A 27,302-nucleotide genomic window follows, 5' to 3' on the forward strand; every position below is an offset into this window, starting at 1 on the left:
TGAAAGCATTTCCCTTGAAAACGGGAACCAGACAAGGATGCCCTTTATCACCGCTCTTATTCAACATTGTGCTAGAAGTCCTAGCCAGAGCAATTAGGCTAGATAAAGAGATAAAGAGCATCCGGATTGGCAAGGAGGAAGTAAAATTATCTCTATTTGCAGATGACATGATCTTATACACAGAAAACCCTAAGGAATCCTCCAAAAAACTACTGAAACTAATACAAGAGTTTGGCAGAGTCTCAGGTTATAAGATAAACATACAAAAATCACTTGGATTCCTCTACATCAACAAAAAGAACATCAAAGAGGAAATAACCAAATCAATACCATTCACAGTAGCCCCCAAGAAGATAAAATACTTAGGAATAAATCTTACCAAGGATGTAAAAGACCTATACAAAGAAAACTACAAAGCTCTACTACAAGAAATTAAAAAGGACCTACTTAAGTGGAAAAACATACCTTGCTCATGGATAGGAAGACTTAACATAGTAAAAATGTCTATTCTACCAAAAGCCATCTATACATACAATGCACCTCTGATCCAAATTCCAATGTCATATTTTAAGGTGATAGAGAAACAAATCACCAACTTCATATGGAAGGCAAAGAAGCCTCGGATAAGCAAAGCATTACTGAAAGAGAAGAAGAAAGTGGGAGGCCTCACTCTACCTGATTTCAGAACCTATTATACAGCCACAGTAGTCAAAACAGCCTGGTACTGGTACAACAACAGGCACATAGACCAGTGGAATAGAATTGAGAACCCAGATATAAATCCATCCACATATGAGCAGCTGATATTTGACAAAGGCCCAGTGTCAGTTATTCAGGGAAAAGATAGTCTTTTTAACAAACGGTGCTGGCATAACTGGATATCCATTTGCAAAACAATGAAACAGGACCCATACCTCACACCAAGCACAAAAACTAACTCCAAGTGGATCAAAGACCTAAACATAAAGGCTAAAACGATAAAGATCGTGGAAGAAAAAATAGGGACAACCTTAGGAGCCCTAATACAAGGCATAAACAGAATACAAAACATTACCAAAAATGACGAAGAGAAACCAGATAACTGGGAGCTCCTAAAAATCAAACACCTATGCTCATCTAAAGACTTCACCAAAAAAGTAAAAAGACCACCTATAGACTGGGAAAGAATTTTCAGCTATGACATCTCCGACCAGCTCCTGATCTCTAAAATCTATATGATTCTGTCAAAACTCAACCACAAAAAGACAAACAACCCAATCAAGAAGTGGGCAAAGGATATGAACACACACTTCACTAAAGAAGATATTCAGGCAGCTAACAGATACATGAGAAAATGGTCTCCTTCATTGGCCATTAGAGAAATGCAAATTAAAACCACGATGAGATTCCATCTCACTCCAACAAGGCTGGCATTAATCCAAAAAACACAAAATAATAAATGTTGGAGAGGCTGCGGAGAGATTGGAACTCTTATACACTGCTGGTGGGAATGTAAAATGGTACAACCACTTTGGAAATCTATCTGGCGTTATCTTAAACAGTTAGAAATAGAACTACCATACAACCCAGAAATCCCACTCCTCGGAATATACCCTAGAGAAACAAGAGCCTTCACACAAACGGATATATGCACACCCATGTTTATTGCAGCTCTGTTTACAATAGCAAAAAGCTGGAAGCAACCAAGGTGTCCATCAACGGATGAATGGGTAAATAAATTGTGGTATATTCACACAATGGAATACTACGCATCGATAAAGAACAGTGACGAATCTGTGAAACATTTCATAACATGGAGGAACCTGGAAGGCATCATGCTGAACGAAATTAGTCAGTGGCAAAAGGACAAATATTGTATAAGACCACTATTATAAGATCTTGAGAAATAGTAAAAACTGAGAAGAACACATACTTTTGTGGTTACGGGGGGCGGGGAGGGAGGGAGGGAGGGAGGGAGAGGGTTTTTTACTGATGAATTAGTAGATAAGAACTGCTTTAGGTGAAGGGAAGGACAACACTCAATACATGGAAGGTCAGCTCAATTGGACTGGACCAAAAGCAAAGAAGTTTCCGGGATAAAATGAATGCTCCAAAGGTCAGCGGAGCAAGGGAAGGGGTTTGGGGACCATGGTTTAAGGGGACTTCTAAGTCAATTGGCAAAATAATTCTATTATGAAAACATTCTGCATCCCACCTTGAAATGTGGCGTCTGGGGTCTTAAATGCTAACAAGTGGCCATCTAAGATGCATCAATTGGTCTCAACCCACCTGGAGCAAAGGAGAATGAAGAACACCAAGGTCACATGACAACTAAGAGCCCAAGAGACAGAAAAGGCCACATGAACCAGAGACCTACATCATCCTGAGACCAGAAGAACTAGTTGGTGCCCCGCTACAATCCATGACTGCCCTGACAGGAAGCACGAGAGATCCCCTGAGGGAGCAGGAGATCAGTGGGATGCAGACCCCAAATTCTCATAAAAAGACCATACTTAATGGTCTGACTGAGACTAGAGGAATCCCGGCGGTCATGGTCCCCAAACCTTCTGTTGGCACAGGACAGGAACCATCCCCGAAGACAACTCATCAGACATGAAAGGGACTGGACAGTGGGTAGGAGAGAGATGCTGATGAAGAGTGAGCTATTTGTATCAGGTGGACACTTGAGACTGTGTTGGCATCTCCTGTCTGGAGGGGGATGGGAGGATAGAGAGAGTTGGAAGCTGGCAAAATTGTCACGAAAGGAGAGACTGGAAGGGCTGACTCATTAGGGGGAGAGCAAGTGGGAGTACGGCGTAAGATGTATATAAAGTTATATGTGACAGTCTGACTTGATTTGTAAACGTTCACTTGAAGCTCAATAAAAGATAGTGAAAAAAAAAGTTCTAAAACTCTAGATGGAATTTTTAACAGGTACAGACTATGGTACAAACTCCAGGCAATGGGAATAGCAAGCAGGTGCCAAGTGTCCTGTGTGGGATACAGTAAGCATCTGGGTTACCTGGAGAACGAGCTTATGCATGTACAGGAAAACAGCAGGAGCAAGGTTTGGAAAATTAAGGTGAGACCAAAGGCCTCAAATGCCCAGCTGGGGAATTTAAACCTAGTTTGGTAAATCACAAGGTGCCACTGGGTGACGCAAATGGTTAAGCACTGGACTACTAGCAGGAAGTATGGAGGTTCGAAACCAGCCAGATCCTCAGAAGACAGGACTGGCAATCTGCTTTCGAAAGGCCACAGCCTTGAAAACCCTAAGGAGTGTAGTCCTACTCTGCACAGGTGGGGTCGCCGTGAGAGGAAATGGACTCCACTCTGGGGCAAATTAATCAGAGGGCAGGATATGCAAAGGCTTACTTGTGTTTACTTACTAATCTGTAGTGCACAATTTCACATGGGTTTCACTACATCCTTGATATGGTGAAATTGTGCACCACAGGTTAGTAAATAAGCACAAGCCAACTCGTGAGTACCTTGCTTATTGACTACTCCCTCCGAGTCCACCGCAACTAACAACTACAAGGAGGAAACAATGTGCCACTGAGGTCAGCTGACCAGCAGAATAACAAGTTCACAAGTTGTACTTTTGGAATATGAATCTGGGGATGGCCCCAGCTAACCACCAGACATGTGAGTGACGCCATCTTGGACCTCCCAGCGGAGCAGTCACATGAGAAAGGCCAGGCAAAATGAGCCAAAAAACCTGCCCTGTCAACACACGAAGCCACAGAAGTTTGGCTAACCGAAAGTCCAGCAATGCAAATCCAGCAGCTGCTCCTTGGAAACTCTATGGGGCAGTTCTACCCTGTTATACGGGTCGCTATGAGTTGGAATGTGACCCTACGGCAACAGGTTTGGTTTTTGGTTTGTTATATTGCAATAAAAAAAAGTTAACCGATAATACATTGTTTCAGGGTTTTGGGCAGGTCTAAATCATCTCCAGTCTTTTTAGGAGTGTCTCCCAGATTACCATCTGCTCTTTGGTTTCCAGGCACGGGAAAGGCTGGGGCGCCCCCTCCCTTTACACCTGAAGGTGCCGCGTAGTCGATGTACTTGAGACAGGCAAGATATCTCATGATCACTGTAGAGGCTTTAAGGAAAGGAGCTTAAAGGCTGATCGAATTCCCCAGGATACTAAGATCCAGAGGAGTGACCTGCCCAGGGTCACGCAGAAAGGAGCTGAATAGGGTAATACACGTTAACAGACTTGAACAGCGCCTGGTGCACAGTGCTATCTATACAAGCGTTGGCTGAACAAGAGCTCCGACCAGTTGTAGCTCAGGCGTTTAGCATCACACACGCGCTCAAAATTATACAAGCCCCTTTAATTGTCAAATCTAAGGTTTTTACTTGTGTAATGAATGTTCCTTAACCCTGAATACGGTTTTATTTCATATTCTGAGATTTGGTCTCTTGGTGCTTTTTTAGTTTTAAAAAGGAAACACCCGTATGCAAATTGTATTTTGGGGTTCAGTGGGTTCCCTCTCCTGGTACACCTGTTCCGTGTAAGTAAACACTTTTTCCATTTGTTGAGAAAGCAAATAGGTTTTGTTTTGTTTTGTTTTTTACGCTAAGGATCCCGTGGAGCCTCTCGGGGTAAGGTGACCTATACAAGCCTCAAAAAGCTCACACTACGCCACGGCCCGCTCGGGGAGGCCCCGTACGCACTACCGCAGACGGCACTGCGCATGCCTCCCCGCCATGACGTCATCCCGGACCACGCCCCCGCGAGCGCCATGCTAGTTTGCCGGGGCGCGGGGCTCACACGGGGCTTGCGGGCCCTGACGCGGCCTTGGCCGCGGGGCTCGGGAGGCCGCTCCCTGGCCCTGGTGCGCGCGGCTGGCGCGCCTCCCACTGGAGACTGGTGGCCCACCGCCCCGCCCGGGCTGCGCGGGCGCCCGCTCAGCCTGTCGGCGGCGGCGGTCGTGGCCTCGGCGCCCCGCCCTCTCCAGCCCTACTTGCGCCTTATGCGGTTGGACAAGCCCATTGGTGAGTGCGGGCGGGCGGGCGGGCGGGCGCGCGGTGCCGGCGACGGCGACCAAGGGGTCAGCGGGCCGCAGCCCCGGAGCAGGCCCCGCGGAGCTGTCGGAGGTGGCCGGCCCCGACGTGATAAAAATCCGAGAGCCGGAAAGTCCGGGCTCACATACCTCGGGCGCAGCACCCCGGGAAACCGGGGACGGGACGATCTCGGAGGGGACCGCCAGCTCTCAAGCCTCTCGGAATGCAGAACCTCCGAAAACCAAAACCAAACCTGTTGCCGCCGAGTAGATTCCGGCTCATAGCTGCCCCATACGGTTTCCAAGTAGTGCCTGGTGGATTCGAACTGCTGAGCTTTTGGTTAGCAGCCTTAGCTCTTAACCACCCCAGCAGAGTTTCCAGAGCCTTCGAGGAGGGGAGTAAATTCACTCGTTCCGCAAATCCTTGTATAAATGGTGGATCGAGGTGGACATTCCATTTTCTTTACTTGCAGGGATTTACAGTATTTAAGCACTTGCACATTCATGATGATATTTGATCCTCACCACTCTCCCATAGAGCCCCCAAAGCAAATAATTAAGACGATGTGAAAGCTGAGGCTCTTCGGCAGAGCCAGACCAAAAGAACCCAGTGTTTTAATGCTGAGTCCAAACTCTATTACCTGGGTTACTCCAACCCAGAGATTTAATTCATTAGAATGCATCAGGTATGATGCTTATGGATTACCCATCAGCTCACTGTCGCCTGCTAAGGGAGGATTTCTAAAATAACATACCACCGCACTATCCTGTTGTTCGCCGTTTTTTTCATGGTATTCACCATAACTAACCTTACACATTTATTAGTTGATTGACGCCTCCAATACAATGGAAGCTCCACGTCGATGGGACTTTTTTTTTTTTTTTAACCTTCATGCCTAGAACAGTGGCTAGGATTAGTATTAAATGTATTAATAAATTCCAGTTGTTGGTTGCAGTTGAGTCCAACTCACGGAGATCCCATGTGTGCAGAGTAGAACTGCTGTGTAGGGTTTTCGAGGCTGTGACCTTTTGGAAGTAGATTGCTAGGCTTGTCTTCCAAGGCTTCTCTGGGTGGGTTCAAACCGCCAACCTTTCAGTTAGTAGTCAGTGCTTTATCATTCGTTCTATCTAAAAAAACAGAAAACCAAACCCACTGCCGTCCAGTCGATTCCAACTCATAGTGACCTTGTAGGACAGAGTAGAACTGCCTTACAGAGTTTCCAAGGAGCGCCTGGCAGATTTGAACTGCCGACCTTTTGGTTAGCAGCCGTAGCACTTAACCACTACTCCACCAGGGTTTCCATCATTCTATCATTCTATCTAGAGATTCCAAATAAATGCCTGCCATATCCCTTAGGCTTGGGGTTGGAAAGAGCTAGGGAAATGTCTTGCTTTCAAGGAACTCCCAGGCTAGTTGGAAAAAGACAGTTTGGTGAGCTAGGAAAGCATAGAATCAAATATGAGAGGTACAGACTAAGCACTGCAGGAAAAAGAAATTACTGTTGATCCTCCTTGCTGGGAAAGTTTCCAAAAAAAATTGTACTCCAGAGGCTGGTTAGAGAAGGGAAGAGACCTTCCTGGTGGCGGCAGTATCTTTGCTGAGTCCCAAGGGTGGCATGTTGGATATGAGCCTGATCCAAAAGACCAGGTGTGTGTGAAAAATAATGGGAGACTAGGCTGGGTAAGGGGCCCTGGTGGCGTGGTCAAGTGCTCCACTCTTAACCAAAAAGTTAGTAATTCGAATCCACCAGCCATTCTTCAGAAACATGGGGCAGTTCTGCTCTGTCCTATTGGGTTGTTATTAGTCGAAATCCACTGGATGGCAACCAGTTTAGGCTGGATAAGAGCTGTACTCAAGAAGAATGGATGGTGGGGAGGAAGGGGTTGAATCTGAACTCCAGCTAATTTAGATAATTACATTTGCCATTCCTGTGCATGGAAATACATTTAAACGCCCAAATACATTCACTCCACTTTTGCCCAATGAATACCCCCAAATTAGGTCTTGTTTTTGGTGTTCTAGGTTAATGCACTGCCTATTTGGGATCAGAGCACTAACAGAACAATTGCTGTTTAATTGTCAAGTTAATTGATAGGCACAGTCACACCATCATTGGGGCCAGATATAGTTTGGTGGACACAAGTTTGTATGCCAGTTCTAATCTGAAGCTTGGCTGTAGTTCTTTTCTTGGAGTCTGCATCAAAAAGCTGCAGTGTAGGTTTACAGGAATTCAAGACAGATCAACAGCTGCCATTATTTCCAGTTCCACAATTAAACCTCTGGCTTCTACTGTAGGGACTAGGCCACCCCACCACATAACCTGTAAATCCATTACCATTAAGTCAGTTCCAACTCACGGCGACACCCTGTGTTACAGAGTAGGGTTGCTCTGTATGGTTTTCTTAGCTATAATCTTTATGGAAGCAGATCACCAGGCCTTTCTTCCATGGTACCCCTAAGTGGGTTTGAACCACTAACCTTTAGATTAATACTCGAGCATTTGCACCACCCAGGGACCTTACTACATAACCAGAGGCTACAGAGGAGTTATGAATAAAGCTGGAGCCAGACCTCTTGGGCTTGAATTTTCACTACCCAGTTGAGGGTCCTTGGTTAAGTTACTTCAGCTCTCTAGGCCTTCGTTTCTCATCTATAAAGTGAAGATACTAATTATACTGATTTCTTTGGGTTGTCAAAAGTTGGTTAATATGTTTTAAATGCTTAGAACGGTGCTTGGCATAGAATAAATTTTCAAAAATGTTAACCATTATTACTTCAGAAGTGGGGATTGGAGAATATTGTGTGAATACTTATGTATGTTAAAAAGATACCAGCCTGCATTATTCGATATTAAATAAGGTGATAATTGCAGGATTTTTCAAACCAGCAATTAATAGTACTATGTTACAGTTCATTCAGCAAGCATTTTTTAAGCTCCTGCCATATGCCAGGAACAATAAATTGACAGGAATAGAATTTGAAGTTTGATTTTTCTGTATTTAATTTCTCTCTTTGTTGGGTAATTTTATGTTCATTGTTTTATGTTCATTGAAGTTGGGTTTTGTTACTACCTTCATAACCACAGTAGGTTTCATTGTTCAGAAAGGACTGCAACTTCTTTCAAATGAGCTGTCGACCTCCGTTATTTCAGGAAGTTTCAGCAGGTGGCACCCTTTCCACAACATTGGCAGGGTAATTTTTGTTTCACTGCTTTTATGGATGATTGTGTTGCCCTTTCTGACATGATCTATGACGTTTAAATGTGTATATTTGTAACATATACATATACGTTCGCAACACAAATGGTAGCTGTTATAAGGCTGTTTTATAATTTTTTTCGTTTAACAGTGTAACTTGCAGTTTACTCCAAATCAGTATATGTACTTAAAGAGTTGCCTATTTTTTTAATGGCTATATTATAACCCCCTGCATTGATGTACAGTAATTTATTTAGTCATCCCTATTGTCCATTTAGACTGTTCCTAATCTTTTACTAGTAAAATGGCATAAATATGCATATATTATTATTATTAAGTGAATTCTAAGAGAAGAGTTGCTGAGTCAACAAGTATGTGTAATGTAATTTGGGTAAAAATTTCCAAATCATCCTGCGTGAGAGCTGGACCATTTTGCAACCCCATGAGAAATACAGGAGACTGCTCAAGTCCCCAGGGTGTGTCCTGAGACCTTCGGGTTTTGCCAGTCTGATAGGTACGAAATATTATCTCAGTGTAGTTTTAATGCATATTTCTCGACGTTAAATACCTTTTTGTATATATATAAGAGCTACTTGTTCTTTATTTTTTGGGTACTTCCTGTGTATGTTTTTTATCAGATCATTGATTTCATCATCTCAATTTCTAGGAGCTCTCTTTACTTATTAGGAAGAATAGCCCTTTGTGATATGAGCTGCAAATTTATTTTCTCAGCTTGTCATGTGTTTTTTGACTTGGCTAGTAGTGTTCTTTACTTTTTTGGGATGTGGTATTTTAAACAGAAGAAAACAATAACTTGAATTTGTACCTTTTTGGTCTTTTTATTTTTGCTTAGGAACCTGGCTGCTGTATCTGCCATGTACCTGGAGCATCAGTTTGGCAGCTGAACCAGGTTGTTTTCCAGACTGGTATATGCTGTCCCTCTTTGGCACTGGAGCTGTTCTGATGCGTGGAGCAGGCTGTACTATAAATGACATGTGGGACCACGAGTACGATAAAAAGGTAGTTTCTTCTTGGAAAGAAACAGGGGCGCCTCTAATTCTGCAGAGTGACATGGTGGCATCACTTTTAGATACTAGATAAAGCGACAAGATCATTGAGTGTCCTCACTGAAATCCAACAAATGCCGGTAACAGTTGAATAGCTGGCCTTGCGAAGTGCAACATACCTGCTTTCTCAGGACAAGAGCAGCTGTGGGGCAAAATGTATACTTGCTTTTTACTAAGTGAATTAAGGATTTGGAGGGCCAGGGGTAAGGACCTTAGGAGTGAAGCTGAAAAATCCATCCTGAACCTTTGAGTGTCCAAAAGAGCTCCCACCTGGTCCTTTGAGATATATTTTGGAGTCATAACTCTTCTGTAAACCCACTCTTAATTTAAATGAACCAAGACAGCCTTATCAGAATTTGGTATAATTGTTTCTTTTAAATACATAATTTTATTCTTTTTTTCTCCTTAGAAAAATTATACAGCTTATTTTGAAAAATTCAGACAGTGCGAACATGTGAAAAATAGAAAATGAAAGTCCCTCTTATCCCTTCCTCCAAACCTTTAAAAAAATAAACTTCAGTGAACAATTTGATGCATTGTATTCCTCTAGATTACTACCCTAGCATTTTCTAATACATGTATAAAATTATTCCTTTGTTCCTGTCTTAGTTATTTAGTACTGCAACAGAAATACCACAAGCGGATGGCTTTAACAAACAGAAGTTTATTCTCTCACAGTCTAGGAGGCCAGAAGTCTAAATTCAGGATTCCAGCTCCAGGAGAAGGTATTCTCTATATTGGTTTTGGGAGAAGATCCTTGTCACCAACCTTCTCCCCTTCTCAGCATAGGAATCCCAAGTATAAAGGATGCCGACCTCTCCTGGTGCTTCTTTCTTGGTGATTTGTAGTTCCTCTCCTCTCTGCTCAATATTCCCTTTTATATCTCAAAAAGGATTGACTCAAGATACAACCTAATCCTATAGATTGAGTCCTGCCTCATTAACATAACTGTCTCTAATCTTGCCTCATAACATCATAGAGGTTAAGATTTACAACACATGGGATAATCACATCAAATTACAAAATGGTGACCAACTACACAATATTGGAAATCATGGCCTACCAGAGTTGATACATATTTTGGGGGGTAGGGGGGGACACAATTCATTCCATAACAGTCTCTCCCAGATAGCTATTTTTCAAGGGAAGAGACCATCTCCTTTGCCTTTTATCTTAGTACTGGTGTCATAACAAATACAAGATCATGAAATTCTTGAGTAAATAATCAAGTGAACTTTCCATTTAAAAGAAATCCATACTGGACTCTTATAACAAGTGAATAATCACCCCCGGTTTGCCTTCCATGTAAGTATGAAATTTCTTTAAACAAGGTCACCTGCAGTAATTTTTAGTTTATAGAACCAACCCAAAACCTGTTGCTGTTGAGTCCACTCTGACTCACAGTGACCCTATAGGGCAGAGTAGAACTGCCCTGTAGGGCTTCCAAGGAGTGGCTAGTGGATTCAAACTGCCGACCTTTTGGTTAGCACCCGTAGCTCTTAACCATTGCCCCATCAGGGCTTCAGCTTATAGAAGTGCCACATTAATACATTTTTTAATTCAAAAAACATTTATTGAGTACTTGCTATGTGTGAGACACAGTGACAGGTTCTAGGATTGAATGGGTTAAACGTATCCCTCATCCACAGTTTAGAATTATAATACAGTGGCAGTACCATGGGAATGGTATCCTGAAGGGGCTGTGAGCAGTTACTGAAGACTGCCTACCTCAGCCTAAGGGAGGGGCTGAGAGAGAACTTCCCAGAAGAGGACACCTTTTGAACTGTGTGAGAATAAGATGACAAAAAATGAGTGGACTGGAGGGTGCTGGTCATTCTAGGCAAAGGGAATAGCAGATACAGAGGCATGGCTATGAGATAAAATATACTGTGCTTGGCAGCTGCCAGATACCACAGAAAAAAACTCTGACCTCACCCATACTTACAGAGGCCAAGTGGGAGCCTAGATTTCCACCTTTGTCTGACTATAACAAGGCAGTCCAACCTCGCTGGGGTGATACCAGGGAAGGCTGAGTCAGGAGCCACGACTTTTATCCCCACCTGGCAGTAGGGAATTGCTCATTTTCTGCAGTGTCAGTAGAGACCACATGAGGAGCTTGGCCTTCCACACTCACCTGGCAGTAACTGGGCTTGTCTCTCACTCCCCACTGGAATGATGAGAGGAGGCCTGGTGAGGAGTCAGGACTGCCACCAGCAGTAACAGGGCCCCATGCACCCCATGGTGTCAGTGGAAGCTGCATAGGAAGTACTAAAGTAGCACTGTATCCCTGCCTACCAGGGAGGTATCAGTGGAGACCTATTGGGGAGCCAGAACTCCCAGCCCTGATGAGCAGAAATGGAGAACCCCTCAACTGAGGCAGTTGTCACAGGGAGCTAGGTGGGGAACTTGGACTTCTACACCACCTGGTAATAACGAAGTGGTGCTCCTCCTTTTCCTTGCTGGTCAAGAAAAGCCAGGTAAACAAAAGGTTTAAATAGCATCCAGAATCTCATGGCATAGTACCCAGAATGTTCAGGTTTCAACCAGAATAACCTCTCACACCAAAAACCAGGAAAATCTCAACTTGAATGAAAAAGACAGTTAATAGATGCAAATGCTGAGATGACAGAGATCTTAGGAGTTACCTGACAAAGATTTTAAGGCAGCTGTCATAAATATGTAATTATGGACATAGTAGAAACATGAAAAAATATCAGGTCCCAGCAAAGAAGTAGAAAATCTAAAGAACCAAATGAAGTTTTAGAACTGAAAAATACAGTAACCACAATAGAATACTGAGTGGATGGGCTCAGCAGCAGAATGGAGGGGACTGAACAAACAATCAGTGAACTGGGAGATAGAACCATAAATTATCCAATCTGAAAAATTACATGGTCATAACGATCAGTGTAAAAAAAAAAAATTTGGCAAAATTCAACACCCATTCATGATAAAAATTTCCAGAAACGTAGGAATAGAAGGGAACTTCCTCAACTTGATGAAGAACATGTACAAAAAACTTACAGCTAACATTGTACTTAAAAGTAAAAGACCGAATGCTTTCTTCCTAAGATTGCAAGGGTGTTTGCTTTCACCACTGTCAGTCAACGTAGTGCGGGAAGTTCTAGCCAGTGCAGTCACCCAAAAAAACAAGAAATAAAAAGCATAGAGATTGAAAAAGAAGAAATAAAACTGTTCCTATTTGCAGGTGACTTGATTGTCTATGTAGAAAATCCCAAGAAATCTACAAAAAAACCTATTGAAACTGATAAATGAGTTCATCAGGGTTGCAGAATACAAGATAAACATGCAAAAAATAAATTGTCTTCCTGTATTTTAGTGATGAACATGTGGACATCAAAATTAAATATACAATACCATTTGCAGTTACTCAAAAACTTAAATACTTAGGTATAAATCTAACAAAACATACAGGACTTATGTGCTGAAAACTAAAGAACACTAATGAAAGAAATGAAAAGTTTAATAAGTGAATAAACATACCAGGTTCAAGGATTGGAAGACTCAACATAGTAAAAATTGATACACAGGTTTAATGCAATTCCTGTCAAAATCCCAGCAAGATGTCTTGTGGATAAGAGTATTCTGAAATTTATATATAATAGCTAAAACAGTTTTGAAAAAGGACATTAAAGTGGGAGGAATCCATCTGATATCAAGTTCTGTTATATAGCTACAGTAATCAAGACTGGGGGGTGTTCGTGGAGGTAGACATATATATCAGGGAACAGAATAGAAAACCCAGAAATAACTCACAAATGTGCTGAACTGGTTTTTGTCAAAGGTACGAATTCAATTCAGTGGAGAAGAGATAGATAGCCTTTAGCCTTTTCAACAAATGGTGCTAGAATAAGTGGATATCTATAGACCAAAACAATGAAGGACCACAACTTAAGTCTTAACACCTCATAAGAATTAACTCAAGATGGGTCATGAACTTAAATGTAAAACTTAGAACTGTTAAAACTTTTAGGAAAAAAAAAGGAAAAATCTTTGGGATATAGAACTGGGCAAAAAATTCTTAGGTTTGACACCAAAAACACATCAGGAAAAGGGAAAGACTGATACTGGACTTCATCAAAAGTAAAACGTTTGTGAAAGACCATGGAGGAGGATAAAAAGGCAAGCTACAGATTAGGAGAAAATATTTGCAAACTATATTCAACAAAGGACTAGTATCTGGAATATGCAAAGAACTTTCAATCTGTACGGTAAAAAAAAAATCAGAAGATGGCTGAAAGACACGAAGAGACATTTCACTAAACAGGATATAAGCAAATAAGCACATGGAAGATGTTTGACATCTGTAGCCTTTAGGGAAGTGCAAATTAAAACTACAATGCGATGTTATCACACGCTTATCAGAATGGCTAAAATAAATAGTGATAACAGTGCTGGCAAGAATGCAGAGAAACTTGAGTCACTCATACCTTGTTCTTGAGACTGTGAAGTGGTACAAGCGCACTGTAAAACAGTTTGGCAGTTTTGTCAAAAACTGAACATGCAGCTACCATAACTTGTTGCCATCGAGTCGATTCTGATTCATAGCGACCCTATAGGATAGAGTAGAACTGCCCCATAGAGTTTCCAAGGAGCACCTGGTGGATTCAAACTGCAGACCTTTTGGTTAGCAGCCGTAGCTCTTAACCGCTGCGCCACCAGGGTTTCCGACTACCATAAGACCCAGCAATTGTATTCCTGGGCATTTATCCTGGAGAAATTAAAACTTGTGTTCACACAAAAACCTGTACACAAATCCTTACAGCAGCTTTGTTTGTAATAGCCCCAAACTGGAAACAATCGAGATGTCTTTTCAATGGGGGAACGGTTAAAGTATGGTGCATCCGTGGAAAACTACCCGGCAATAAAAAGGAACGAACTATTGATACACAAAACAACCTGACAACCTCGAGTGCTATACTGAGAGAAAAAAGCCAATCTGAACAGATTGCATACCATATGATTCCATTTCTACAGCATTCTTGAAATGACAAAATAAGAGAAATAGAGAACAGATCAGTTGCCAGGAGTTAAGGAGGGCATGGAGCCAAGAGGTCAGTGGATATGGCTGTAAAAGGACATGAGCAATCCCTGCTGTGGTGCAAATGCTCTGTATCTTGACCATCAATGTGATGATGCACTATAACTTTGCAAGATGTTACCGTTGAGGGAAACTGGATAAAGCATACGTGACCTCTCTGTATTATTTCTTAAAGCTGTGTGTAAATCTTTAATTATCTCAAATTAAAAATTTTAATTAAAAAAAAACTAATTACGCATCTTAAATAGACCAGTATTATGTGAGTACAATATATTCAACGCAACCAATTTCTTCTTTTTTTAATTAACAAAGTGTGACAATTTTAGTTCCCCCTTAAGTTATTCTCTTCTCCTGTGATAAAAGGAAACAGATATCATATACCTCCCTCATACAGCTTTTTCCTGATTAGTAGAGTTCAGATTCTTTGTTGACATACAAAAAGCACTAAATGAATGTTCTATAGCTATTGAAGTGGCCAAATAACATTTAGGACATGATTATGGCTCAGGGCTTTACTTAACACATATGATAAATAGATTGCCAGTACATTAAATGACAAGTAGATTGCTATTAGGGTATTGGGTTGAGGATTTTATTGATGTTGCGTATGATCTACTAGCCATGTGATTAATAGCATTATGTCTACAACATTACAATTATCAACACATAGGTGTGGATGATTTGGTTTTACCAGCTGTGAGCATTCTGGTTTCATGGAATGTATTTTTATCGTCGTGTTACATCATTTTTAGCCTTGACTTGTTTATCTTCGGCTTTCAAATTTAGCTAGGTAATTATCATTGTACTGCATGGGTAGTGTAATTTTTTGGTTAGTAGTGTGGTTGGTGGGGCTGGACTGACTGCTACCACTTAACATCTGTGACCTTAGAAAGTTACTGAGCCTCTTGGTACCTAAATTTCACAAAATTTGGACATGCCAAGAACTTCTGAATGGTTGACAGACAGGGTGGTTATGAAGATTCAACAATGTGATACGTGTACAGCTCTTAGTAGAGTGGCACATTGTAAACACTCAATAAATACTAGCTGGAATAATGACAATATCCTGGAATAAATAAAAGAACATAAATGTTATTTCCAGTTTGAAACTAAAGGAATCAGATTAGGGGGAAAAGATCCCCTTCTGGCACTTTAACCAGGATATGAGTCATTACTCGCAGTTTTTGACAAATTGTCTTACTGCACATGATATAAATCAGAGCAGACTAAGACTTGTTACCAGCGAGTCGATTTCAGTTCACAGTGACCTTATATCACAGAGCAGAACTGCCCCATAGGATTTCCAAGGAGTGGCTGGTGGATTCAAACTGCTGACCTTTTGGTTAGCAGCTGTAGCTCTTAACCACTGTACCAAAAGGGATCACGTATTAAATATTTTAGTCTTTCTGAGCAATGTGGTCTCTGCTGTGTGAGAAGCAGCCATAGATAATGTGTAAACAAATGGACATGGTTGTGTTTCAATAAAATTTATTTACAGACAACAAAGTTTGAGTTTCATATTATTTGTATGTGTCACAATACATTACTCTTTTAAAATCTATTTTTAGGCATTTAAAAATGTAAAAACAATTCTTCGCTCATGGGCTATACAAAAACAGGCAGCAGGCTAGATTTGGCCCACTGACCCCTGATATAAATCGTACAAAAATTTGTTAAATTAATAGATAACATCTGCTACATACTTATATGCCTCAGACACTGCGTTTACCCTCAATGTAGGTGCTGTTACTCTCTCGCTCTTTTCTTTAACTGGTAAGTAACTTAATGCTGAGAGAGCTTAAGTATTTTGCCCAGATTCACACAGCCGATAGTGGAGTTAAATTCAAATGCTGGACTCTCTCGTCCCAGGTCCTGGATCTTAACTTAAAAGAAACAAACAAAAAAACCTATTGCCGTCCCGTTGATCCTGGCTTATGGCAGCCGCACATGTGCAGAGTAGAAAAGTGATCCCTAGGGTTCATAAGGCTGTGACTTTTCAGAAGTAGCTTGCCATACCTTTCTTCAGAGGTACCTTTGGGCAGGTTCAGATCACCTACCTTTCAGTAAGCAGTTGAGTGCTTAACCGTATGCACTACTCAGGGACTTGTAACAATGTTGAAATTTTTGGTTCTGTTCTTTGAGATATTCATATTTTATCTTCAGCTGAAGGAAAAGGACAGTTAGTGTATATTATTTGTCTACATAGCAGCTCCATTTACATTCTTACAATGAGTTTGCCCTTTGCATTTGAGTGCAGATTTGAATCAATTTAAGGTTACAGACCCATTCCAAAATAGCCTGGCAAAAACGCCCCCACTTACAGACCCAGGTTGTCTGTCGCTTCTTTCATTCTTCCCATCTGCTCAAAACGTTCATGTGATACCAGCCTTGTCCAACATCTGCTGCAATTTCCTCCTCCCATGTTTCCTGAGAATTCTCATTATTGTGGTCTCATCTTTCTCTGGAAATTGAATATATACTTGCTAAGCCGAGTGGCTAGATAGCTCCATAAGGAAGCTTTGTTTTGTTTGTTTGGAGATGGGGATTGGAGATGGAAAGAAAGGGGAATGATAGGAATTTGGAATTTTTCAGAGCTATTTTAAATCTGAAATTTTTATCCTTGGCAGTACTTCAAATGTTGATTTCAACCTTTATTCGTATTTGCATCCTTGGTGCCTACCGTGGGCCAGTCTCTTGATGTAAATGTTTAAATAATGATTGAGTCATTATATGAGACTCAGGTATCTGTTTTTTATGTGTTAAGGTTACAAGGACAGCAAATCGCCCAATAGCTGCTGGAGACATTTCAACTTTTCAGTCCTTTGTTTTTCTCGGGGGACAGCTGACCTTGGCCCTGGGTGTTCTTCTCAGTCTGAATTACTACAGGTATGTTAAATGTATTTTTCATAATCATGTAAAAAAAAAATCTTTCCTTTGAATTGGAGGAAATAGGAATAAAATAAAATTGAAATATCTTTATCACAAAGTTCTTTGTTGGCTACATATTGAGTATCTATAAAATCAAAATATCTTTATCACAAAGTTCTTTGTTGGCTACATATTGAGTATCTATAAAATCAAAATATCTTTATCACAAAGTTCTTTGTTGGCTACATATTGAGTATCTATAAACTAGCAAGTGTGAATAAGTTAACACACATTGCAAAATCTGCTTCGAGAATGCTCTCAACCGAAGGAGTTAAGAGATCAGAATTTAATTTATTCTGAACCATCTTCAGTGTCTGCCCTAGATGGTCCCTAAGAGACAAAGAGCTCTTTCACGGGTTTTCTAAGTAGATACAGAAGGTGTTTGTGTGTGTACCTACGTGTATATGTATAATTTTATGTATGCTGACAGTATTTCTGAAGTAGATAGAAGGAAAAGTGATTGTATCTCATTTTGCAAAAAGGAATTATGTCTTTCTCAGGGTCATGCTACTAATCAATGACAGAAGAAAAAAATGGGAGGACTAATTCTTACATTTCAACAACAGAGTCAAAATTAAACATTTATGCAGCAGATAGCTGTTTACAAAGTGCTTTGGTGAGAAAGAAACAGACCAAAACAAGGGGGTAGTGGTTTCTGCAGATGAGACCCAGTTGCTTGCCTTATCCCGACAGCATCAGTGACACAAAAACACGTTGGAAGGTGATCTCAGATGAGCTTTGAAGTACCTACGAACATCTTATTTATCATTTTTTCACAGGTGCTTTGTGACCTCAGGAAACCGTGGTGGCATAGTGGTTAAGTGCTATAGCTGCTAACCAAAGGGTCAGCAGTTTGAATCCGCCAGGCGCTCCTTGGAAACTCTGTGGGGCAGTTCTACTCTGTCCTATAGGGTTGCTATGCGTCAGAATCCACTTGATGGCCCTGGGTTTGGTTTTTTTGGGTTTTTTGTGACCTCATCTTTTTCTAGAAAAATAACACCCAGTCATGCATATAGGGAGGGGCGTCTTGATGTCAGGAGCCCTGGTGGTGCAACGGTTAAGTGCTCAGCTGCTAACCGAAAGGTCAGTGGTTCGAACCCACCAGCTCTGTGGGAGAAAAGGCTTGGCGATTTACTCCTATAAAGGATTACAGCCTTGGAAACCCCATGGGCAGTTCTACTGTGTACTATAGGGTCCTTATGAGTCAGGATTGACTCGATGGCACACAACAACAATCTTGTTGCCAGGAGGCATTGAAGTCTCTGTGGTAGATTTCTCCCTTTCCGTGTGGGAGACCTGGTTCGATTCCTGGCCAGTGTGCCTCATGTGTAGCCACCACCTGTCTGTCTGTAGAAGCTTGCCTGTTGCTATGAGCTTCCAGACTAAGATGGACTAGGATATAAGGCCTGGTAATCTACTTCAGAGAAACAACTGGCAAAAATCTTACAGATCAGCAGCTGATCATGAGGGTGATACAGGACCAGGCAGCATTTCGTTTAGTTGTGCATGGGGTTGCCATGAGCTGGGGATCGACCCAACAGCAGCTAGCAACAAATTGATTCTAATTCTCTGGTAAGACTCCTCAGTTTACTGGATGCCTTAATGTTTGAAAACATGATTTAGAGAGGCAGTAGCATACAGTGTTAATAGGATAGACTCTGGAGTCAGGCTGCCTTAGGTTTGAGTCCTGGCTGTGCTACTGACTAGCTATGTGACAACGGGCAAATTACTTACTTTCTTTGCTCTTTATTTTCCTCCTCGGTAAAGTGAGGAGAATAAAACTACCCACCTCTTTGGATTGTTGTGAAGATTAAAATGAGTTAATATATGTGCAAAGTACTTAGAACAGTGCCTAACAAATGAAAGCACTGACTCTATGTTTTAGCTATTATTATTTTGTTTGATTGTGTTGTAACACTGAAAATATTTTCTGATCTCTTATAATAGGAAAAGTCAAAGTCTAGGAAGAGAATTTTACATAACAAAAAATATAATTAAAGATAAAAAAATGTCGTTTTCCAGTTAGTATCATTATATTTGTTGTCTTCAAGTATTGAATGATTCTAAGAGATGGTGACATTAATCTTTTTTTTTTTTATATTGTGTTTTTGATGAAAGTTTACACAGCAAGATGGGTTCCTATTTGACAGTTTTTACATAAATTGTGACGTTAGTTACAATTTTCATAATGTGTCAACATCTTCTTTAATTGTGTTCTGATAGTTAAATTTCCAGTGCTCTAACTTCCCTCCCTCTTCTCTTCTCTTCTTGACATTAATGTTTTGAATGGTTTTTTCGGATTTTAGCATAGCTCTGGGAGCAGCATCCCTACTTCTTGTCATCACCTACCCGCTAATGAAAAGAATTACGTACTGGCCTCAACTATTCTTGGGTGAGCTTGAAATAACTATTTCCTTTGATACTCTCAAACTGTACATTTTTAAAATTATGTGGCAGAGATAAAATGTCACGTCAGTTGTGAAATTTTCCAAACCAAGAACAGATTTTCATATTTTAAAGGAGGGCGATTAGCTGGTTTTATTGGCACAAAATCTTGTATATTTATTAAGATTATTATCATCATTCTCTGACATACTCTTTAAAATCTAGGTATGTCATGAAAAACAAAATTAGCAGCCTTGACCCTACCACTCTGTTCAGGTGGTTGATCTGGATTGATTGGGTGCCAGCACCCCAGAATTTGGGGTTGGGGTATGAAGTACTCTAAAGCAGGAGAAGAAGGGTTTAAAGTATGTGCAGTAGCTCAAACAACTCTCTGTGGAAGACTTTTTGAAGTCTCCCTGTCAACAAATTGTGAATGCCTCAAAGATAAGACATTGTTTACATTTGGCCCAGTGTCAGGCATAATACTTGGCCTATCACAGGTATTCAATAAATATTTGTTGGTAGAAAGAGAGGAAGATAAGTAGTAGGTAAGATAAAGTCTATTGCAAACATATCTACTCCCAGGCTTCTCTATTCTCTTCCATTCTTAGTTCTTAAGCCCTTTTTGCAGTAAATAAAAGTGGAGCCACAAGGCATTAGAAAAAATTGTGCAAGGCTGACTTATGGGAAAGTTGTGGTAAAATATTTATCTTTTTCTAAAAAATTATATTGTCAACTGACTTGTGAATCTTCTGGTGAAAAAAACATGAGCACTTCCTACCCACAAGATGATATTAAGAAAGCTGCTATATTTACTTCAGACACTTACTGAACTCCTACTTTGTCCCTGGAACAGCATCAGGTACCAGGAAAATAAAAAGAAAACACATTCCCCATCTTTAAATAGCTAGAGAAGGAAGCAAGAGATAAACAGGTAATTGCAGTACACTGTGGCATGCAGTGGAACCACAAAAGAGAGGCAACCAGTCGGGGACCCTCCTGAGCAGAACGAGGCGGTATAACTCCAAAACCAAACCTGTTGTCATCGAGTCGATTCAGATTCACAGTGATCCTACAGGACAGAGTAGAACTGCCCTGTAGGGTTTTCAAGGAGCAGCTGGTGAATCTGAACTGCCAACCTTTTCGTTAGCAGCCAAGCTCCACCAGGGCGCCATAAGTGATATAGGAGGAGAAAAAGGGTTTCTGAGAGGAGTATTTGGAAACATTGAGTTTGGGGTAACGGAGGGACTAGCAGGTAGAGATGTCTAGCAGACAGTTCAATATTAAGTCCGAAGCGTAGGGAGGTGATGAGGCTTGCAAAGACAGATTGAGGAGTTGTCAACATGTAGTTAGTTTATAGTTGTCACAGGATGCACTCGTAAACAAGTGTTCCTAGCTATACTTCATTGTTCGTGGAGCTTGTCATGGCGGGGAGAGTGGTAATGGACAGAACATAGGCTTTTGAGTCAGATAGATCTAAGTTCCAACCCCATAATCTACTATTTATTGGCTGTGCCAGTACCATCCTAGGATAAATGTTGTTCTCATTAAACCTATTTACTTTATATCCAAAAAAACCCAAACCCATTGCCGTTGAGTCAATTCCGACTCATAGCAACCCTGTAGGACAGAGTAGAACTGCCCCATTGTGTTTCCAAGGCAATAATCTGTATGGGAGCAGACTGTCACGTCTTTCTCCCACGATTTACTTCATAAAAAAAAAAAAAAAAAGGGAGGTGTTATTCCTTCTATTAGCTATGCTATTGTAATCATCAATTAACCTCTCTGGGCCTATTTCCTTAAAATGGAGCTAATAACTACCACAGAGAATTGAGAGAATTTACTGAGGGAAGATATATAGAAAACAGCGCACACAGCCTTATACGTAGTAAGCACGTCACACGTGCTGACACCCCTTTCTTTCCCTTTGGAACCTTAAAGTGCATTTACACTTAATCCCATCTTTGTCTTTTACTAATTGTAGGGTTGACTTTTAACTGGGGAGCATTACTTGGATGGTCTGCTGTCAAGGGCTCCTGTGATCCATCTGTTTGCCTGCCACTTTATTTTTCTGGAATTATGTGGACACTGATATATGATACTATCTATGCCCATCAGGTAAAGAAATGATATCTTTTTCTTAACTTTCATTTAGCTGTTGTTGTTTAAGAACTTTAAAATAAGAAGCAAATTAGAAGGAAAGTATTTTTCTGAAAAGAAAATGGTTCACAACAATTCACACCTTCACAAAATATTTTTGTTTCAGGTTTATATGTATTACAGAGTTATTTTATTTTATTTAGAAGCATTTAAATTTTTTTTTGTATATGCCAGACAGTGTTTTAAATACTTGACAAACACACTTAATCTTCATAATAACTTGTTAGGAAGATACTATTGTCCCCATTTTATAGATGAGGAAACATGCACAGAGAAGTGACTTATCTGTGTCACACAGGTCGTGAGTGGCAGAGCTGACATTCAAACCCAGACAGTCTCTAGAATCTGTCCTTTTAGCCACCACACTCCACTGCCTCTTTAATTGTGCTGCCCCATTTTTTTTTTAACTAAGTATTAGATAATAAACATTTTCCCATGTTTTTACTAATTCTTTATAATTGTTGATTTAAGACTGTGTAATAGCCCATTGAGTTAATATGCCATAGTGTATTTTATTCGTTTAAGTTTGCCTATTTTGGCCATTTAAGTTGTTTCTGAATTTTCACAGTTAGAAATAATAGTATACTAAGCACTAACGTCTTTATAAATGTGAGTATTCGGGATAAATATTCAGGAATAGTATGACTAAGTTAAAGGGTATAAACATTTATAGCTTTTGATACTGCTTTTTTAAATAAGTTTAGTAAAAATAAACTATCTTTTTTTACTCTTCTTATGTTCTTAATTTCCTTTTACATTTGTGAGCTTTTCATAAAAGGGGTTTTCTCAGTATTTCCTAAAATATGACTAGTATGTATTTTATTCTCCATCATTTATTTAAAGAATATGTCATAACTTAACTCTAAGGTTTTTCTAATATTTCAGTCTGGATTTCATGCTGATTTATTTTGTTACCCCCTCACACACACACTGTATTTGTGTCATCATGGAAAGGTTCACCATATCTGTAGTGAGCCCAAAGTAAACAGGACTGACAGTTGAGGAGAGTTGCCTGTATTTATTGCAGTGAGGTTTGGAACCAATGGTTAGGATAACTGTATTCCAGTTTGATCAGCTTCTTCAGTAAAATGGCATTCTTTGACACTTTTGTGGGTCACATAATTACACAGTTTGCATTAAAGGAGCTTGCAGAATGAAAGGAAAAACAGATAACGCCAACCCCATAAAAAACCCCATAGATCGTTATTATTTGGATTTGGATATCCTATGTCTCAAGTCGCAGTCATTGTGAAACCTAAAACAGCCTTTCAGATAGGCTGTCTGCCTGCAGGTCAGTGCAGAGAAGTTCAGCATGTAGCCATTGCTGTCACAGGACCACGTTTACAACAGTCTATTCAAATGCTTACAAACTCGGTGAGCTAGGTACAGTGTTTCATCAGGACTTACTTCTGTTTAAGCAGAAAGGATTGGATGGGAGAGGTAAGGAATAAATTGGGCTTAAGTGAAATGTTGAATTGGTGTGGTTAGGGGGCAATTGAGCATTTTTCTACATCTATGATTTTATGAGATTTAAAGTAAAATGTATAGGAAATTATTGAGATATGAAAACTCTGAGATAGAGAGGCCCTCTGTGAGGAATTAGAGTTGAGTTTTGATCCTAATGTACTACAGGTGTAGTTGGTCGTTGTAGCGTTATAAGAAATACACTGACATGTAGAAATAGAACTAGAAGATGATTTTAGCAGTTAAATTAACTTTGATTTGGCCTTCACATTCATTACTGACTGACGTGTGTGTCTGAGTTACTGTCATCTTTCACAGCCGATGGTGTGTCTACATGTCCTTTAAAAGACAATGTCTCACTGCTTTCTGATATTAGGACAAAAAAGATGATGTGCTCATTGGTCTCAAGTCAACAGCACTGAGGTTTCGTGAAAACACCAAGCAGTGGCTCAGCGGCTTCAGCCTGGCAATGCTGGGGGCCCTGGGCCTAGTGGGAGTGAACTGTGACCAGACCGCACCCTACTACATTGCCCTGGCTGCTGTAGCAGGCCATCTGACTCACCAGGTTGGACATTGTTCTTATTTTTTTCTCTCACTTTTTTCTTAGTATAAATTAGAAAAACATTTAACTTAAATGCCATCTGTGTTGATCAAGCAAGATACTTCTTGAGACAAAAAACTACTTTGCTTGTACTACCCTAAACCATCCCCTTTCTGCCCGTCCTGGGTTGTCACATAAAAAAGCTAACCATATTATTTTACAGAAATAATATAAACCTAAGCCTGAATTTTTTTTAAGAATATTCTCCAGTTTTCCTGGAATTACTTCTGATGCATATCTGGGAAAATTTCAGCTGCATCCAAAGTTGGTTGGTTGAATTGAATTACTGTAAATGCAAGCTGATGAACAAAACTGTTTTTAAAAAATCCCAGCTTCTAGTGATAGTAAACAAAGTACTTATTCATAGCTTTGGGTCCCACTGACATAGAAACCAAGCCCAGAAAGAACATGTTAACATGTCAGGGTTCTGCCTAGACAGCAGGAAACTGTCAATGCAGGCCATTCACCCAGCACCCCATTCCCCACCCCCTGCAAGCTTATACTGAGCATCTATATTCTTGATACTTTTATAAAATGAATGGACTAACTCTAATTTTAATTAGATTGCTAGAAAATGGACTTTATTTTTGTATGCATGTTACTATTTTCATTGAACAGAATCCAAAAGATCATAGTGAACCCCTATTTAGATCATCTGTTTTATATAGGTTATTGCAAGTCACATTCTGTACAGTCAAGACTTCCACAAAATGGTATGAAAGAAACTAAAATCTGATGTCCACAAAATAAACCACATGCTGTATCACCTTCATTGTTTTCCTTTCTGGGGAAGATAAAAGATATGAATTGGGGATTCTCCAGGATTTCACCATTTCCCTTTTCAGAATTTCTAAGCACCTCTTTTTAGTGATAACTCAGCTCCATGAAGGCTTTAGTGTCTTGTGATACAGAATTGTCAATTATTTGCTGAGAATGGTGGATAGAGTCCTTGGGTGGGGCAAACGCTTAAGCCCTTGACTGCTAACTGAAAAGTTGGCTGTTCAGACCCACCTAGAGGCACCTCAGAAGAAAGTCCTGATGGTTTGCTTCTGAAAGGTCACAGCCTTGAAAACCCTATGGAGGACAGTTCCTCTCTGGAGCACATGGGGTCGCCATGAGTCAGAATCAACTTGATGGCAGCTTTGTTTGTTTTCAGTTTTTTAAGCAACATTTAAGTACCTGAATATTAGACAGCAAAAGAAGGCAAAATCTATAAGGACAATCACAAATATTATAAGAAATATTTAGAACTCACTTCATATTTTAAACTTCATTTGTGGTCCTCTCTCCAGCCTTTAATGCAACATTTTATGATGGACATAGCCCAGTGGTATTTGAAAAGAAAGGAAAGCATGATGATTTTAAGTCTGCAGACTATATAATAGAAGATAGCTGGGAAAATGAGGGGTGCTTAAGCCTAGAAAAGAGTAAGACAGGCACATGAGACTTTTTTTTGATACATTTGCAGGGCCGCCATAGGGAACGGGGAGCATGTTTCGCCTCGGTCGCTAGTGGTGGTTTCCCACCCCCCCGCCCTTCTCTGTGTGGTACGGGGAGCATCTGGAAACATACAAGGCATTTTGGTTCTCATGGTAAACTGGAGAGGCGGCTCTCAGGCACTGAGTGGGTGAAGGTCAGACATTAAATGTCTTTCAGTGCACCAGCCAGCCCTGCACAGTACGGAGTTGTCCTGCCCAAATGTGACTTGTTCTCCTGTTGAACAGTGTTGTTCCAGAGAATAAATCTAGACCCACTGGCTAGGAGTTGCAGAGAAGCAGATTTTAGATCAACCAGGGTAAGGAAGAGTTTTCTAAATAGTTAGGGTGAAATAGCTTCTCACAGCATTTACGCACCCTTCAACTGGAAGTTTTAGGACACAGCTTAGGTAATATCCAGTGAGAGGTATACATTTTTCTACACTGGGAAACAGTTTGGACTACACTGAGGGACTTCCCATTGCTTAAAATTCTATAACGAGATGCTCTTTTCTTGTCTGGAATGTGTTTATGTGTGTTGCCAGAAAAATTATTTCCATTGTGTGCCATCCTAGATAATAAAGAAGCATTGTGTTCTTTTCTTACAGATTTCCACTCTAGATATCCACAGACCTGAGGATTGTTGGGATAAATTTGCCTCCAACCGAACAATAGGACTAATAATATTTTTAGGGATTGTCCTTGGAAATTTGCAAAAAGAAAAGAAAACAGAAGAAACCAAGAAAAATATAGGTAGTAGATTAGAAAATTAGCAAATGAAGCTCATCTAGGATTTTTCTTAGAACAGATTTTTACCACACACTCTCAGGTATTGTTTCCACATAATTACATTTGAACAAACAGTCTGATACAATATGTTAAATAATTAAGAACCAGGAGATGAATATTTGTTTGCCTGGATTTTAATTCAACTATTCTTCCCCCGTCTCAGAAACCAAGGGCTCTTTAGGCTTTGAGGTGACCTCGAGGGTTTAAGTTGATTCATCCTTCTGCACACTATAATTCTCAGGTGAAGTGATCGGAATTGTATGAGTTTTGGCACTTAACATGCATATTTCATCTAAATTAATGGATCTGTAAGAAAATGCGTTCTCTTTTAAGGAAAAATTAAAGTTGCTGTAGGAAGTTTGGGCTTATTATTCTTTATTGTGATCTCTACTCATTGCCCAGCAGTTCTAATTCAGGAAATCATTCTGTTTTTCATGTTTTATGACAATTTAAGGTCCCTGGGAGTCAGAATCGACTTGACAGCAACGGGTTTGGCTTTTGGTTTTAGGTGATTCAGACCCATCCAGTGGTATTGCAGAAGAAATGCCTGGCAATCTGCTTCCGTAAAATTACAGCCAAAAAAACATCATGAAGCAGTTCTACTTTGTAACACATGGGGTCACCATGAGTCAGAATTGACTCAATGGTAGCATTTTTTTTTCTTTTTAGGAGAATTTAAATAAACAAATAAAATTTTACCAACTATATCCATACATGGAGCCCTGCTGGCACAGTGGTTAGGAGCTCAGCTGCTGAGCAAAAGGTTATCAGTTCAAATTCACCAGCTGCTCCTTGGAAACCCTATAGCACAGTTCTACTCTGTCCTGTAGGGTCACTGTGAGGGAGAATCAACTCAACGACAATGAAATTTCTGTTCTATAGCCACATTTAAGGAGCCCTGGGGGCGCAGTGGTTAAGTGCTCAATTGCCAACCGAGAGGCCTGTGGTTTGAACCCACTGAAACCCATCCACCATGGGTGACCCCGTTGATATTTGAAATACTGGTGGCACAGCTTCCAGCATCATAGTAACACAAGCCACCACAGCACCACAAACTGACAGATGGGTAGTAGAACCTATATGTAACCCACACAAAAACAAAGGAGAGATGATGATGATTTTAATAAATTTCCAAAATAAAGGATAGGATTGAGTACTAGAAGAAGGCCTATAACCGCA

General features: G+C 40.4%; 1 protein-coding gene across 1 annotated transcript; it reads left to right on the forward strand.

Annotated features, from left to right (window-relative positions):
* The first annotated feature begins 4,718 nt into the window (after positions 1–4,718).
* COQ2 (coenzyme Q2, polyprenyltransferase) lies at positions 4,719–27,302 on the forward strand. Its single transcript, XM_003414111.4, has 7 exons — positions 4,719–4,986; positions 9,046–9,212; positions 17,086–17,207; positions 19,556–19,641; positions 21,619–21,752; positions 23,635–23,823; positions 25,943–27,302. The coding sequence occupies exons 1-7, from the start codon at positions 4,734–4,736 to the stop codon at positions 26,105–26,107; spliced, it is 1,116 nt and encodes a 371-aa protein (XP_003414159.3). The 5' UTR covers positions 4,719–4,733; the 3' UTR covers positions 26,108–27,302.

Source organism: Loxodonta africana, chromosome 5 (assembly GCF_030014295.1).
Source record: "Loxodonta africana isolate mLoxAfr1 chromosome 5, mLoxAfr1.hap2, whole genome shotgun sequence".
NCBI lineage: Eukaryota > Metazoa > Chordata > Mammalia > Proboscidea > Elephantidae > Loxodonta > Loxodonta africana.